Source organism: Cydia splendana, chromosome 17, assembly GCF_910591565.1.
Source record: "Cydia splendana chromosome 17, ilCydSple1.2, whole genome shotgun sequence".
Lineage (NCBI taxonomy): Eukaryota > Metazoa > Arthropoda > Insecta > Lepidoptera > Tortricidae > Cydia > Cydia splendana.
In genome coordinates, this window is record NC_085976.1 from 13,057,757 (window position 1) to 13,074,757 (window position 17,001).

At 39.5% G+C, this 17,001-nt stretch overlaps 1 protein-coding gene and 1 long non-coding RNA gene across 3 annotated transcripts; both read left to right on the top strand.

Moving 5' to 3' along the window:
* Nucleotides 1-1,113: 1,113 nt before the first annotated feature.
* On the top strand, nucleotides 1,114-14,217 carry LOC134798837 (SURP and G-patch domain-containing protein 1-like). 2 transcript variants are annotated; one of them, XM_063771223.1, is made up of 13 exons: nucleotides 1,114-1,146; nucleotides 1,290-1,438; nucleotides 3,110-3,355; nucleotides 4,188-5,149; nucleotides 5,747-5,861; nucleotides 6,578-6,760; nucleotides 7,374-7,657; nucleotides 8,113-8,279; nucleotides 10,847-10,953; nucleotides 11,328-11,438; nucleotides 12,011-12,099; nucleotides 13,447-13,531; nucleotides 13,951-14,217. In XM_063771223.1, exons 1-13 carry the CDS (start codon nucleotides 1,144-1,146, stop codon nucleotides 14,126-14,128), a joined length of 2,679 nt encoding a protein of 892 aa, XP_063627293.1. In that variant the 5' UTR covers nucleotides 1,114-1,143; the 3' UTR covers nucleotides 14,129-14,217. The 2 variants fall into 2 exon arrangements, with proteins under 2 accessions (XP_063627293.1, XP_063627292.1); XM_063771222.1 differs by lacking the exon at nucleotides 1,114-1,146 and having other exon boundaries at nucleotides 1,153-1,438.
* A 619-nt stretch (nucleotides 14,218-14,836) lies between these two features.
* LOC134798859 (uncharacterized) lies at nucleotides 14,837-16,705 on the top strand. The gene is made up of 2 exons (XR_010145276.1): nucleotides 14,837-14,959; nucleotides 15,606-16,705. It is a non-coding gene; the product is annotated as an uncharacterized LOC134798859 (long non-coding RNA).
* Nucleotides 16,706-17,001: the final 296 nt, after the last annotated feature.

A 17,001-nucleotide genomic window follows, 5' to 3' on the forward strand; every position in this document is an offset into this window, starting at 1 on the left:
TGACTCCAAAACGCATCAATGCTTCGTGGCTCGTGCTAGCTAGTCAAATTTAAGTCCAAGTTTTAATAGTGGATTTGTATTATTTCGAACTAATTTATTATAATAAGTGGAACCCTTAGAAAATATTTTCTTGGTTTGTTACGCATGTAAGTAATGAAAAATAAATGATATTTTTATACATCGTGTTTTTACTTTTGCGACTAAAATATTCTTTGGTATGAACATTTATAATAAAATACTGGTCTAGGTAGTAAATCGTCACTGAATGAATATGTATTATAGTACATAATATATTGGCGCCTTTTTCCTTGACCGTGTACAGTGCACTACAATGAGGTGTATTCATTTTTCACGTGATTGCTTTGCAAGAAGGTGAAAGAATGGAACCCTCATTGTAGTTCACTGTTTACGGTCAAGGAAAAAGGCGCCATAGTCTTTATTACTACTATGCATGTGTGCCACGCACACATACGTAAAGGTTTGTGACAAAAATCCGCTAGGAGCGTTAGTGTCGACGTTTTTTGACATTTACTCGCGAGTTGGCTCTCTTTTATTAAACATATATTATTATACTCTTTGCAACTGTCTTTTAGCTTTTTTTATATATCATAGACAATTAGTGACACAACAACGAAATATTTGTCAACAATTTTTGGCTAGCCAGACTATCGCTAGTAGTATTGTGCGGTATCATGAATCTAGGATATACCTGGATCTGGCATGAGTGGTGGGGGTAACTGACAGAACGGGATAGTCTTATGTATCTTTCAGTAGGAGTAGCAGAAAAAGCGGTATTATTGCTTGTCCTTGTCACAGTCTCACTTTTTGTTTGTTCCCCACCTTTTTATTAGTATGGAGAATGGTGGGCAACAAATGAATTCGACCAATCACAGTGTCGCATTTGCGTATGTTTTCTCCCTCACGGAGGCACGCGTATACCACTTCTATGCGATCCTACCTTCTATGTGCGGTATTTATTTTATTTCGAGCGGTCGAATCTCGAAATCGGTCGATTTGATCATCTCGTCTGGACCAAAGAGTTTATAATCACTGGTCTGGACTGGCTTTTATTTCAATGATTTCATTTCATGTCATTGCTCGTTGTTGCATTGCTTATCTGTGGCGCGTCGTATACTTGTAAAAATGGTGTGTAAAAGTAAAATTATTATCAATTTAATTAAAGAGGCATGAAACACACAATAATAATCAATACGCTTCTAGGATAACGTAGTGTTAAATTAACTTTGTAACCATTATTATAATTCGTGTCTAATATGATTAATTTTAAGGATAACAAGAATAAATCTGCGCTCAGTACAAGATGGGCTCAAATGTCGAAACAGGAACAAATTATAGAGAGGAAAAAGATGGAAATACAGGCGAAACTAGAGGCTCAAAAGCAGGCTGCTGCTTTGGCAGCCCAAGCGAAGTTAACAAAGTAAGTATTTATTATTTGCTTAGCACTTTTTCTATAAAATGTGAGGTTGGAGGTACTTATGTTATCCGGTCCCTAGCTTCACGGTCAATTATTTGGACTTGTTAGTCCCGCTTGAAATCTTCCGAAGTTATTTAATTAAGTTTATGCCAGTTTGATTTTTAAGATCATTATACAATACAAATACTCTATTCCACACCTGAATAGAAAAAAAAAGAAATAAGAAAACACAAGCAGAGGTAAACAACAGGTGATCTTATCGCTGAAAAGCGATCCTTTCCAGACAACCTTTATGTAGCGAAAATTAATAAATTTACACATATCAGTAGGTGTGATAGGAACGATAGGCAATGATGCAATGCAATGATAGGAACCTTTCACAAAAAACAAAGAAAACATCATGCAAATAAAAATACATAATAGTTAGGTCAGGGACTCTCATTTCCAACATAGACAGAGAGAATCTTACTGTCTTTGTCTTATACAAGTACTAGCACCCAAAAGAAAGGAATGAGTATAGTAAGTTGAATAGTTTTTAAAGTAATGGAATTATTATAGAAGATTGAAGAGGACGACGGGCAGAAAGGATTAAATTCAGGGCGGACCTAGGAGCTATTATTGTTATTTAGATTTAAAGCAAAAAGCTAAACAAACTTTTGCATAATTTGTCTTAAATGTAGGTACAACCGAAACAGTACTTAATTAGACATACTAATATTAGCTACTAGGCTTGTGCCTGCTTGGTCACTACAGTGAGCACTCCACTCTTGGTCAATCGGTCTTTTAGTTCCTTTAGTTCAGTTCGGTCGTTGAGAGCTGGGAATGAATATGATATATTTTACAGTAGTTTTTTTCTAAATCATTGACAACTGAATTATGATTCAAGTTGTAGGATACTATATGATGGTTAATCATCAAAAAGCTAGACACAATAAACTAAAATAAAAATTATAGAAATAATATTTGATTTTTCTCCATACTTTTCAGGTTTAGGACTGTTTGTCAGTCTTTTATCTCGTTCGGACTAATGCCAGTGTCATTGTGAACCATTTCATTCAGTCTATTTCCTGTTTCACTCATGTCAAGCGCTCACCAATCCCACTGAACTAAAGGACCTAAAGACCGATTAAGAGCTTGCGAAAAGATTTAATTCCTTTCAGTCCTTGATGGGATTTCATTCTTAACAGTTCTTAGTTCATGACCAACACAAGCCTATTAGCTACCAAAAACCGGGCAAGTGCGAGTCGGACTCGCGCACGAAGGGTTCCGTACCATAATGCAAAAAACGGCAAAAAAAAACGGTCACCCATCCAAGTACTGATGGGTACCTGCCCACCCGACGTTGCTTAACTTCGGTCAAAAATCACGTTTGTTGTCACTTTGTTGTATGGGAGCCCCACTTAAATCTTTATTTTATTCTGTTTTTAGTATTTGTTGTTATAGCGGCAACAGAAATACATCATCTGTGAAAATTTGAACTGTCTAGCTATCACGGTTCGTGAGATACAGCCTGGTGACAGACGGACGGACGGATAGCGGAGTCGTAGTAATAGGGTTTTACCCTTTGGGTTTGGGACCCTAAAAATTAATAGTAGAACATACTTATCACTACATTTAAAAAATGTATGAGCTAAATTACCCTAATTCTCATTAACAATACCCTAAAATTTTCAGTTTAGTCTCAAAAGATGACAAAAATCCTTCAAACATCTTCTCCAACGATGGCAGCTTCATGAGCCAGTACAAGGCTTTGCTAGAAAAACAAAAGCAGGAGAAGGATGAGAAAGAGAGACTAGCAAAGCAAGAAGAAACTATTGCTATGGCTGCCAACCTGCCGGAATATTCTGAAGCTCCTCATGAAGAACCAAAGGAGTATTCGCACCAAGATCATGAGAGACGGAGGTCAGACAAAGGCAGCAGGTATTTGACATGATTCAACAATTTGACCCTTTTCTGCTTCTATAACATTTCCTTATAGATCGTTTTTTTTAGCGTTAGAAAAAGGCTACGCGATCTTGACGTGTCTTTTAATGGAAAGAAGCTTTTTAAACATCAGGTACTATTACTTATGTAAAGAATGTAAATAATCGTATATGATTCATAATTGTTACATGATTGTGTCATTTTTTTTTCAAAAGTGTTTTTGAATAAAAAGACATGTCAAGATTGTTTACCTTTTTTCTAATGCTAAAAAAAACGAACCATAGTTCATTACTATTTAAAGCTGACAACTAGAAGAAAGTCAGTTATAGCTAAAATTCAGAAGGAAAATACCTGACTCTATGTCTAAATATCTTAAGTGTCCTCTTTACTACTTTACAAGTTATTGATTCACTGCCTTAGCTTACACCCTACACCCATTATACCTCTAAATGTTGTAATCAATGAATACATTACATTTTCATTACATTTCATAACAAAATCCTTTCTCAAGATAGTCGTGTACCAGTCCCTTGAAGGTGACACATTCAATTATTACCATACATCGGGGTTTTCGGTGCGGGAATGTTTTCGTGTATTTATAACTTTGTTTATTGTAAAATAATTACCAAACTATGAATTAAACGTAGGTAGTAAGGTCCAAATGTGCTTAGAAATGTTAAATTAGTATCGTTTTTTACAGTTTTTACCTGTGATTTGGCTAGTGTAAAACATTCCCGCACCGAAAACCCCAATGTATGATTATTACTATCAGAATTTGAAAATTCTCAATGAAGCTAAATACTTTTTATGTCAATTGTATTTGTTTCAGAGATAGACGTAGATGGAGTGACAGAGGCAAGACCCATACTAATAGTCCAATGGATGACAGAAGGCAATCAGACAACATCCCACCGTTGATGCAAATTCCATTCATGCCACCAGATCAAGACCCAAACCATGATAATTGGCAAGGAAACAGAGACCCTAACTCTAACGGAGAAGGGCCTGAAGGCATGGGATATCCTGACTCTAATATGAGACATATGATGCGATCAGGCCCGAATGTGGGTCCTAGAGGTCCTGGACCAAACATGGGCCCTGGACCTGGACCTGGACCTGGACCTAATATGGGACCTAGACCAGGAATGAACATGGGCCCTGGTCCAATGATGGGACCAGGAGGCCCAAACATGCCCCCAATGCCACCAGGCGGTCCTATGCCTCCCGGAGGACCTATGCCGCCTTTCATGGGTGGCCCTCCTAACTATCCAATGCCTCCTAATTGGGGTCCTAATGGACCAGGCGGACCCTGCGGTCCAGGCCCTATGCCTCCGAATATGTGTGGCCCTAATGGTCCAATGCCGCCGTTCTTTGGCCCGCCTTTCCCCCAAATGCGCCCTAATGGTCCACCAGGCCCACCTGGCCCACCTGGTCCTCCCAGGCCTGGTCCTCCTAACTCTATGATGCCCCCAAATTCAATGAATAATGGCAACATGCCGTTCATGGGTCGTCCTCCATTTGGTCCCAATGGCCCGAACTTCAATAACGGCAATGGCAACATGCCGTTTATGCCACCAAATATGATGCCGCCAAACAGCATGCACAACATGCCACCTAGCAACATGCCTCCTAGCAATATGCCTCCAACTAGCATGTCTTTACACAATATACCTGAACCAAAGCCTTTGGATTCAATGCCGGAGATGAACCTACAAAACATTCCACCACCCCTGCCACAGCTCAGTCACATTCCATCCCCAAAGGATGAACCTACATCACCAGCAAATCAAGGTATTATGGTTTTCAAAATAATTGCCTTTAATTTTATGTTAGTGTGGTATTGAGACTGAAGTATCTGATGATTTGGCCAATGCTTCTTGATAAAACAATTAGTTGCTAGATATTGATTTGTAAAGTCATATTGTAATTTAAAAAGCCACTATGATTTTTTTTTGAATATATCAATCTGACTTGAGTGACTTGTTTAATTTATAATGGGTGGTCGATTTTTTGTATGGGCAAATAATATTTAAAAAGTCAATCCATATAAAAAGCTTTTCTAAGTTAGTGGGAAAAAATTGAGTTACTTTTCAGCCAATAATTATCACTAAGCCAAAGAAATGAAACGGAAAAATAACTACTTTTAAAAATCTGTTGCTATGATTGGTCAACATTCTGAAATTCGTTGATTCTCTGTTGATCTCCAAATTTTGTGTACTTTTAACATTATTTTTTATAAGATAGGTATAAATCTTGTATAGAGATATTCAGATGTTCAACCACCCTAACGCTCGGTTTTAACTAGATAATTTAGGATAGGATAAAAAGTTGATAGATAGGGACGGTAGGCGTGGCCACTAGACGTTGTTGTTGACTCGTGGTGTGCAGTTTCCTCTGCAGATTGGCCGCCGTCGGTGCTCCGCGCTGCCACGGAGGTCGCCCGGAACGGCGACCACTGGGAAAATGTCCTGAAGGCAATTCACTCACAAGACCAAAATATGTGGTAAAACTCTTGCCACCGTAGCCTTGTCCCTACAGGATACGTGCTGTATTCTTTTTTTTATTATATTACTTTTCTACAATCGAGTGTGATTGGTGCAGTGTTATAAGAAAGTGTATTCTCTTATTTAGTAAATAGACTAGCTTTTTTTTTACTAGCTAAAGTTTTTTTTTTAAGTTTTTTAAAAACTATTCGTTAAAATCTGACGAACCTAAAGCTAATGAGATTTCCAGACCTGCCAACCTGCTATGGTTGAATTTCATCTCCATCTGATGATGACATATTTTACCTACTTCATTGTCATCAGACTAAATAGATGTCTGTAAATTTAAAGCCTAATGAATTGTACATCTGACTAACTTTCAACATTTCATCTACGAGTATGAAATTATTATGACGTTTAAATAACACTTGCATGTCTGTGCTATAAAAATCCTTGCAGAGTTATCTTGGTCTGACTCTAATATTTTTACCCTACGAAGAAACCGAAACATAGGACAACATTTTGCTGATTCAACTAAATTCTAGTGTATTATATAGTTATGAGATGAGTTAACAAAGCTGCTATTTACCAAATAAGAGATGTAAAAATATACCAACTGAATAAATAACTCAGATTTATAATACTGCACTAAAACTATAGGTTGTAAGCCTCATCTAAAGCATCCTTTGGCTTTTCTCTCTCTACCAAGTAATTCTAAAGGTCCATATATTTCCAGGTTCCTTCATAATACGAATTCAAAGGAGTACAAGGAATTCCGGGAGCTAGTGGAAAAGTTCCGGAAGGAGAGTCCGGAGAGGAAGCCGGAAGTCAAGCCGGAGGATGTGTATGAGCCCGAGTTCTGCTTGGATGATGATTATGACAGTGATGATGATTACAAGCCAGCTGATAAAAAGTTTAGGTAAGATATAGCAACATTTGTAAGCCTTATTGGAAAGGCTTTTTCAAAGTGAGTTTCAAAGTGGGTTTTTTTAAAGTGTTATATAAGCACCACCCAAGTCAAATTAAATCAAAACAGTCATCCTATATCTTGTTGGTATGCACGAAGGCTGATATTGAGTTCTGGGCTGTAACCGCGTGCGTCAGTTTACGTCTTTGGTGGTCAAAGGGATTTAAAGTGTTTTTTATTTAACCATTTTTACTGCCCATGCCAAACTAAGCATGATTATTCTAGGTGTCCACTTTCTGGAATGTCACGGCAAGTCAGGAAAACCAAAAATAGTTATGTAAAGTCGGTGAAATTCTGGAGAGTCAGGGAATAATGTTATAAGAAAAAGTTCAAGGCATTATAAATATTCGAACTAGGATAGTGAACATAGCTTTTAATTACAGGGCAAAATTCAAATTAAGATGTACCTAAAAAAATGTAGATTATAGGATTTATAGGTACAACTAGGGCATAGAGAAACCCATTTTAACCGAGGCATAAAATCAACTTTATGACGCTTATACGCAACTTAAACACCAACTTCACGAGCATATTTAAGAAGTGAAAACGTGTATTTCTATTTCAGTTTTGGCGACCAAGACTCCCAAAAACCCTGGAACCAGTTCAACCTAGGCAGCTCAGTGAAACGCGAAGCGGCGAGCTCACAGAGCGACGACGAATCCGATAGCAAGCGAGAGCGCCGCAAGAAGAAGTCTCGCTGGGGCGATGAGCCCCCCGTGGCGGATATCAAGCCCCCGGGCGTAGTTGCTCCGTTACCACCCGGTATGGCGCCTTTACCGCCCGGTATGGCGCATATACAGGGTATGCCGCCAATGCCGCCCGGTATGCCACCGATGCCGCCTCTACCAGGTGTGTATACTAGAATAATGTAAGATATCTCGATGGAGCAATGAGCCACCGGTGGGGGATATCAAGCCCCCGGGCGTAGTGGCTCCGTTACCGCCCGGCATGGCGCCTTTACCGCCCGGTATGGCGCCTATACAGGGTATGCCGCCAATGCCGCCCAGTATGCCACCAATGCCGCCTCTACCAGGTATGATACAGAATAAATAATGCTAGCAGGACGGGCCTTACGGGCACTAAGAATAGTGCTAGTTCAGCGGTGTCACTCACGAATTTGAGCCAATCGTGCAGTCTAACGCAACTAGTTGCGACCAATCGCTCGCGTGATGCGAACTCGTCAACCAATCGCGTTGTAGCGGTCTTACACCGCTGTACTGGCCCCATTCATGCACCATTCTTATTGCCTGAGATATACGTCAATGGGTTGAGTACTCAAATGATTACTTAAAAAATTGTTTCAGGGATGAAGCTGGCTAAAGTAGAAGAGGATGGTTTAAAGCTCACAAACGTGAACCGGTGCAACCCGGCTCTGATGCAGTATGCCATGACCAACTATGGAACCATAAACTTGAGCCCAGAGGATTGGAAGAAGTGTGAAGACAACTTCAAACTCAATCTGCTGTTCCAGGTATGTTTATACTCGTATTCATATATTAGGACATCTGTTATGGAACGGGGTATGAAATGAATTTCACTACACCCGCTCGGAAAAGGTCTCTTTATTTATAGAAATCAGTGTGCAAATGTAAAGATGCCTTTTTTATGCTCTAGCCTCCTAAGGCCCAAGGTCCTATCTATAGTACTTCTTCAGTTCGATGAAATTTAAACCATATTCAATTCAGATTCAGAGTTGCATTTCTTTTGTTTTGCAAACAAATGAATGAAATAAAAATCAACTTTATTCCCTGCACTATAGGTTCAGTGGCAAAGGACTATGCGTCAAAATTGCCCCAAAACCAACAGAGTTGAGAGTTACGAGGGGTGTTCAAAATATTCTCGGTATGAAAATGAAAACAAACAAGTACGAAAAGTTTGATATTTTTATTTTTCAATATACTCCCTCCCTATGTTCATCCACTTAAAAGATCGATCAATTTTTTTTAAATCCCCGATAAAAAATTTTTTTTGTCTTTGGTGTAAAAATGCTCCTCCACTGCCGCCTTCAATGCTTCATCATCAGAAAAAAAATATTCCATGCAGATCCTTTTTAAGATTGGGGAACAAAAAGAAGACGCTGGGGGCTAAGACCGGACTATACGGTGGGTGAGTAACAGTTTCAAACCCACATTCAACAATAGCTGCCTTGGCAATATGAGCAGTATGGACGGGGGCGTTGTCACGCAGAAGCAGAACACCTTTGGTTGTCTTTGCTCGCCTCTTTTCTTTGATAGCATCCTTTAATTGACGTTGAATGTTAGCGTAGTACTGTCCTGTGATATTTACACCTTTTTCTTTATAATCGATTAGTAATATTCCTTCAGAATCCCAAAATATCGTGGCCATGACCTTGCCAGCTGAAGGGACGACCTTGAACATCTTGGGATGAGCTGAACCCTTAATGTGCCACTGCATGGACTCTTGTTTACTCTCTGGGTCATAATGATGAACCCAGGTTTAATCTCCAGTAACTATTCTTTGCAGCACCTCATCAGGATTTTCACCGCACAGGTCAATAACATCGGAACTACACGCTACACGCATGTCTTTTTGAAGCCGAGTCAGCATTCGCGGAACCCATCTTGCACTTACTTTTGACATATTAAGATGGTCATGGATAATATCATGTACGATACCAATAGAAAGATTGGTTACTTGAGCTATAGATTTTACCTTCACTCGACCATCTTCCAATATAAGTTTTTCCACTTTATCAATATTTTCTTGTGAAGTAGCTACTACAGGCCGACCAGGTCTAGGGTCATCTTCAATACTAGCCCTTCCACCCTTAAATTCGCTTGACCACTTTTAAATGGTAGATAAAGAAGGAGCAGACTCACGGTAAACACAATCCATTTCCTCTTTTATGGTTTTTTTATTTTTACCCTGTTTTGTCGAGAATCTTATGACGCATTGATGTTCTGATTTAGTTAACATTGTCAATTCGCACATGATGTTCATGTTTGTTCAGCAATTGCAGAAAAACAAAAGAACATCTCGGTTCGAATTATACTTTTTTTTAATGTCAATGAATAAACCTTAGCGGCCAGTAACAAAAGAAATTTTAGAAGAGGTTGTAAGATATCAATACCGAGAATATTTTGAACGCCCCTCGTAGGTCATTACTCATTAGATAGATATTTTTCTGTACTTCGTTTCGTTCTATGGGCACCAAGCGGACTTCCATTGCAGAACTGAGAATTTGGTATATTAGTCAAAATGTCGTCACTAGAGATGGGTCGCGGGTATTTACCCAATTTACCCACCCAAGTAAATACCCGGTAAATACCCATCTACCCGGTATTTACGAAAATACCCGCGTATTTACCCGCGGGTAGGTAAATATCGGGTACTTACCGGGTAAATACCCGCTCTCGGGTATTTACCCGGGTAGTTACCCATCTCTAGTCGTCACCCTTATTACCTAGGCAATAGAGTCCACCGCCGGGCGAGCGCGGCAAATCATTCGGTGTGCTCGCCCGGCGGTGCGCGAACATCTACCCTGCAGCAATTAATATACTTACTTGGACTCTATTGCCTAGGTAATAAGGGTGACGACATTTTGGCTAATATACCAATATCTCAGTTCTGCAATGGAATTCCGATTGGTGCCCATAGAAAAAAATGAAGTACCTATATAGAAATACCTATCTAATGACCTTACTCTCATTTCTGTTGGCGTTGGGTCCAGGCTCCATACAAAGTTGCCCATGGTCCTTTTGGGGTTTTCATTTGTAAGGCCAAGTTAGATGGCAAAGTTTTGAATGCTTTCTCTGAAAATTTCAATAAAATTCTTACAACTTATTTGCTTGCGTTGATGAGATGTGCAATTTCCTTTCATTTCATCCTTTAAATTAAAGCTTACGCGGCTATCACGATAAACAAGACAGCGCTATGCTCGTATATAGCAATGTCTGGTCCGCACAATAATGAGCCGTGCGGATGCACATCCAATGTGAAGACCATTTAGCACTCATACTTGTTCTGTCACGTTCTGTGGTCATATTTGTTCCGACTGACTACCACAATTTGTTGTAGGATATGTTGAAAAAGAGGCAGGAAGTGGAGCGCCTGGCTGCATCAGGCAAGCATAAGTACGAATACGACAGTGATGAAGACACAGCTGAAGGCACATGGGAACACAAGTATGATCTTTTTTCCTAAACTTTTCTATAGTATGTAGTTCACTTGTCGCGTTGTCTGTGTGTGGATCTGTAATAAATCTTGCAAGTTAAATTTGATCCATTTCCCAGTTTCCGATTGAGCTGAAATTTTGCAATGTAAATCGGTTGAATTTTGCAATGCAATAATGATGGAGACAGGAGGTGGCTACAGGAACTCTGTGATAAAACAACCTATTGTGTTTGAGGTTTTTAGAATTTTCTCTATATAGTTGCCTGTGAAAAAAAAGTACAGTCAGCGATAAAAGCTATCCATTTCAGCTGTCTAACAAGGGCCGCATTAGAGTTATCCTTCTACAATAAGTAACTGTTGGTATTATAATGGGTGTGTTTTTAAGGTTACGCGCAAAAGAAATGTACGCGACGGAGAAGTGGGCGGACGAGCTGACGAAACAAGCAGCCGGGAAACATCACATCGGGGACTTCTTGCCCCCGGAGGAACTGAAGAAGTAAGCTTTTCATTTTACCCCTGATCGTCTTCACCTCTACCATAGAGAAATATAGTAAGCAAGAGTGCTCACTCCATACATCAGTTTTGATACCAAAACTACTATTATTTTCGTTCTAGCATCGAGTACCGGAATTAACTAGATGTCTCTCGTGTGGCGACTCACGAAAATTGTATTGAAAAACAATTTACAACAAATATTAGAAGCAGGAGTTGAAAATAGAGTTCCGGTTAATTCGGTTATAGTATTAGCTGAAAATGATTGAGCATTAGACTTTTCGGTTGTCGCAACATCTATTGTCAACTAGCAGTACTGATAATTCCGCTACTCGATGCTATGTCGACCACGAAAATAATAATCGTTCTAGTACCAAAACTGATGTATGGAGTGAGCACTCTATGTATTTTTTCTCTATGCCTCCACCACGCCATATTGTGATGAGTGAAATACCCCCCATTTTCTACAATTTGTACCAATTTTAATATAACAAGGAATGGAAGGAGTGACAAGGTTGTGAGAAATCCTTAAATTTTTTATAGCCGATCGCATCTTTACCGTGAAACAAATTTCAGATTTATGGAGAAATATTCCGCGGTGAAAACTGGCAAGGAGCCAGATTTGAGTGACTACAAGGAGTTTAAACTGAAAGAGGATAATGTTGGTAAGCTAATTAGAATTGTAAATGTGTATCAAGTTAGGGAAGTCCAAACAGTTTTTGTAACATTGGCATATCGGCACAGAATAAATAATAGTACTAGGTACAGAAGACTCACTCTCTAACAAAACGCGTCTGTTACGATCAGCACAGATATGGCCGCTAGGTGGCGACAGCGCCACGCGCGGCTTATGGCTTTCCCCAAAATTGGGGCGGAACGGATGTACATTTAGCTACCTGTAGCAAAGCGACGAAATCGCGGAGTGAGCCACGCCTGATATCGTCACTACTTTGAAAAAATCTCGTATCTCACACTGCTACTCAAAGTTTAAAGGCAGTAACTCTGTATGCATCCCATACATAAAGTGTCATTCTATGGAACTTGCTAACTATGTAAACAAAAGTCACTAGTAAATTCATCATTCAAGGACAATTTCAATATGGCGGTTTGTTTACATAGTTAGCAAGTTCCATAGAATGACACTAGATACCTACCACATTTTTCTTTTGATTGACAAAACAAGATACGAGTTTAAATATCGGCACGATATGGTTTAATTTCGCTTCTTTTGTACTTGAATGAAATTTGAATGTAAAACAAAATGTGCAGTTCAGCTTTTATTTTCACACTATTAAGAAAATTGGCTTGTAAGTATCAAATAATAAAGATGTGTTTATCCTTACAAGGCCAAATGAACTAATTTAAGACAACACATTGTTCTTTATAGTTTATACTGGGTTCTTATAAAATTGTTTAATATAAATAGATCGATAATCGATGATTAATATCTAATATCTTCATGCAAAAAGGAGGAGGGAGGAGGCGTTGTGACCAAGATTTGAACGTAAACATTTAAATGTCAGAAAATAGAGGTTACAGCCATCTGTCCATATACTGGGACGTTCAATAAGTCACCTGCCCAGGCCCACTTGTCCAGAGAACTTTACACTTTTGGCACTCGAGTGTGCATTCTTGTGATCTGTTTGTGCCAAAATGTATACAATTTGTGAATGGAGATGTTTGTTTATATTTGTAACAACATAACTGCGCGTCAATATGTTTCAGGTGATTTAAAAGGCAGTTTAAATTTAACTCTGACGAACTGACGAAAAATAAAATCCTTGGGCTTGTGAGCTATGAGTAGTACAGTCGCCATCAGATATATCGGAGCGGTCAAGGCGCTCACAAATATCTGAACGCGCCTCTATTGTCGAGGCGTTAGAGTGCGTGCTCAGATATTTTTGAGCACCTCGGCTGCCCCGGTATATCAGAATTCAGATGGCGACTAGTTATACGAATAGGTACGCCTAGTCTTGGTCTGGACTGCATTGGTTAATGATTTTTGTTTATAGGTTTCAAAATGCTGCAAAAGTTGGGCTGGAGCGAGGGCCAGGGGCTCGGCGTGGAGGGGACTGGTATCGTCGATCCCATCAACAAGTTAGTACAATTCTTATTTATTTTTATTATAACAGGGTCGAACCCTTGTATACCTATGCATATCATTTAGAATATAATGGAATAGAACAAACTTAATTCAAGAAACGCTGAAACTAAACTTAAGTAAAATATGAGACATATCTATATCAATAACATCGAGGTAAATACAGATGTAACATCAAAATACTTATCCAAGCACGATTTTGAATTTAAAAAAAGTTGCGGAGAAAGTAGCTTTCGCTATTGGCTTCATTCAAAGTCATATTCGACGCTTCAATAAAAGGCCTGACTTGGACAGGATTCACAGGATATCCAGCTTGAATAAAGGTCTTTTTATTTGACCTGTAACTCGTCCCGTATTTGGTACTAATACCTAGACCGTACCGTATTTAGCACTTCACCTCGAAATTCTGCAACAGGGCTAACCAACCGGTCGCCAACATGGGCCTAGGAGCTGCCTCCTCCGACGGGGTGTCTCCTGATGACGACGAATTCGACGCCTACAGGAAGCGCATGATGCTCGCCTACCGGTTCAGACCCAACCCTCTGGTAAGCATCCTATATCAGTACCACAGCCGGTCGCCAACATGGGCCTAGGAGCTGCATCCTCCGACGTGGTGTTTCCTGATGACGACGAGTTCGACGCCTACAGGAAGCGCATGATGCTCGCCTAACGGTTCAGACCCAACCCTCTGGCGAGTACCCCTGTATCAGTACCACAGCCGGTCGCCAACATGGGCCTAGGAGCTGCCTCCTCCGACGGGGTGTCTCCTGATGACGACGAGTTCGACGCCTACAGGAAGCGCATGATGCTCGCCTACCGGTTCAGACCCAACCCTCTGGTAAGCATCCTATATCAGTACCACAGCCGGTCGCCAACATGGGCCTAGGAGCTGCATCCTCCGACGTGGTGTTTCCTGATGACGACGAGTTCGACGCCTACAGGAAGCGCATGATGCTCGCCTAACGGTTCAGACCCAACCCTCTGGCGAGTACCCCTGTATCAGTACCACAGCCGGTCGCCAACATGGGCCTAGGAGCTGCCTCCTCCGACGGGGTGTCTCCTGATGACGACGAGTTCGACGCCTACAGGAAGCGCATGATGCTCGTCTACCGGTTCAGACCCAACCCTCTTGTGAGTAGCCCTGTATCAGTACCATAGCCGGTCACCAACATGGGCCTAGGAGCTGCCTCCTCCGACGTGGTGTCTCCTGATGACGACGAGTTCGACGCCTACAGGAAGCGCATGATGCTCGCCTACCGGTTCAGACCCAACCCTCTGGTAAGCATCCTATATCAGTACCACAGCCGGTCGCCAACATGGGCCTAGAAGCTGCCTCCTCCGACGTAGTGTCTCCTGATGACGACGAGTTCGACGCATACAGGAAGCGCATGATGCTCGCCTACCGGTTCAGACCCAACCCTCTGGTGAGTACCCCTGTACTGGTACTGATACCACAGCCGTTCGCTAACGTGGACCTAGGCGCGTCCTCCTACGACGTGGTTTATCCAGATAACGAGTTCGAACCAACACTGGTAAGTAAGTATATAGTAGGTACCCTGTTTCAGTAGGTACCAATAAGTAGTGAGTAAGTATCTACAATTCTACACATATCAGTTAATCAGTACTACAATCAACCAATCCCCGTCATGGGCAACAGTATTAGGGTCAAAAACTTTTTTAGTATGAGTTAAGTTAGGTTATGCGACTTTCCTTTGGACATCATATAAAATAAACTGTTTTTAAAGCCAAATTTTCGTTCTTTATCCTTAAAAATTTCTGCATCTTTAAATTTGTATAATGATTTTCTAAGAAAAATGTATCTAAATCGTTAACTTTTGTAATGTCCACCGAAAACGCGCCGATTTAGATAGCGCATGTAAACGGCGCCGTACATTATGTGGTAACGGATTGGAAGGTTGGTGTTTAATTTACGTTCGAAAATACATACCTACATATAATTTAAGCGCAATAAAATAACACTAAAATATGAACATACAAAATTGTTTTTTTTTTTTTTTTTTTTAATAATACATAAATATTTATTACATGAACATTTTTCGTTTGTTACAGAATAATCCTCGGCGACCGTATTATTAAGTAAACTAGATTAATACATTTAAAGTCTTAAAGAGTTTTGTTATGTTATCGAAACCATAAATGCATCGCGCATGATGTATGTCAACTTATTTCAGATTTTGATGACACAGTATGGGCATATTTGTTATTAAAAACATGAATAGGTAATATGTATTAGTTCGTGTTCAGATATTTTTGAGTAAATTTGTCTGTCAATATTATTACTTTGTGTATTTGATGGCGACCGTATTAATATAATATCACCAATTTAAACACATGAAATGAGTAAAGTACAAAACATAATGTATAATCATATATATTAACTATATAATGTTATATAAGTATATTATTTAACCGAATGCCGAAAAAGAGGTTATTCAAGTATGTTTGCCCAAAATAATTTGCTTAGCCCAAATTCTTGACTGATTTTAAAGTGAGATGTCACTAGATTTTCTATCTCAGTCGTGGGGGTGCCGTAGGCAATGTTTTTATAAGTAGACTTACGTATTAGTTAGAATCTGGTCTCAATCCACGGGTGGTAGGTAGCCATTTGTTGAAAATTGTATAAAAATATTACTATAATTTAAGTATTTCAGAAACTTTCATGTAACTACATTCATGTATTTAACTGTAAGTACAATTACTACAGTTATTCGGCGCGATTCGGGAAATGAATTAGAGATTCACTAGATATGAAATAGTAAAGATATGTGACGTTCCACGGCAAAAGGTACCTTATGGCCGCAATAATATTGGAGCGGTGTTAATAATAGCGTAAGCGCCAACCTCCATAGGGTCCTTTTGCCGTGGAACGTCACATAACGTCACTATTTCATATCTAGTGAATGTCTAATTCATTTCCGGAATCGCGCCGATTACATTTTTTCTTTCTATTTTAGACATTTTAGTCTGCATAATGTCTTTCAGAGCCAAATTGTGTTTATATTATAAATCTATTAATTGTATAGTCATTAAGTTCTTTATCAAACAACAAGGCTTGATTCATTCAACTAATGGCATCATACTTACTTTATGTATAAATATTTAGCACAATTTGTGGCATACTTTCATAAAAAATACATACTTACATTTTACACTGTCTTTTATTATACTTTTGGCAACACTCCAGAAATGTCCTATCAATATCCGCTTCCTGTTTTTAAACTGTTTAAAAATATTTGTGTTGTTCTGGATATACCTTTAGCGCTTACGCCCTTGTTATAAGCTATCTTTGCACAATATTGGCAGTAAGAATGCATAGATATATAACCTCCATAGGTACAGTCAACAACAGAGCTATGAATACAGGCAAAGTGCCAAAAATATGTATACACGACCTTAATGTACAGGCAATAAAGTACTGTATACATATTTTTGACACTTTGCCTGT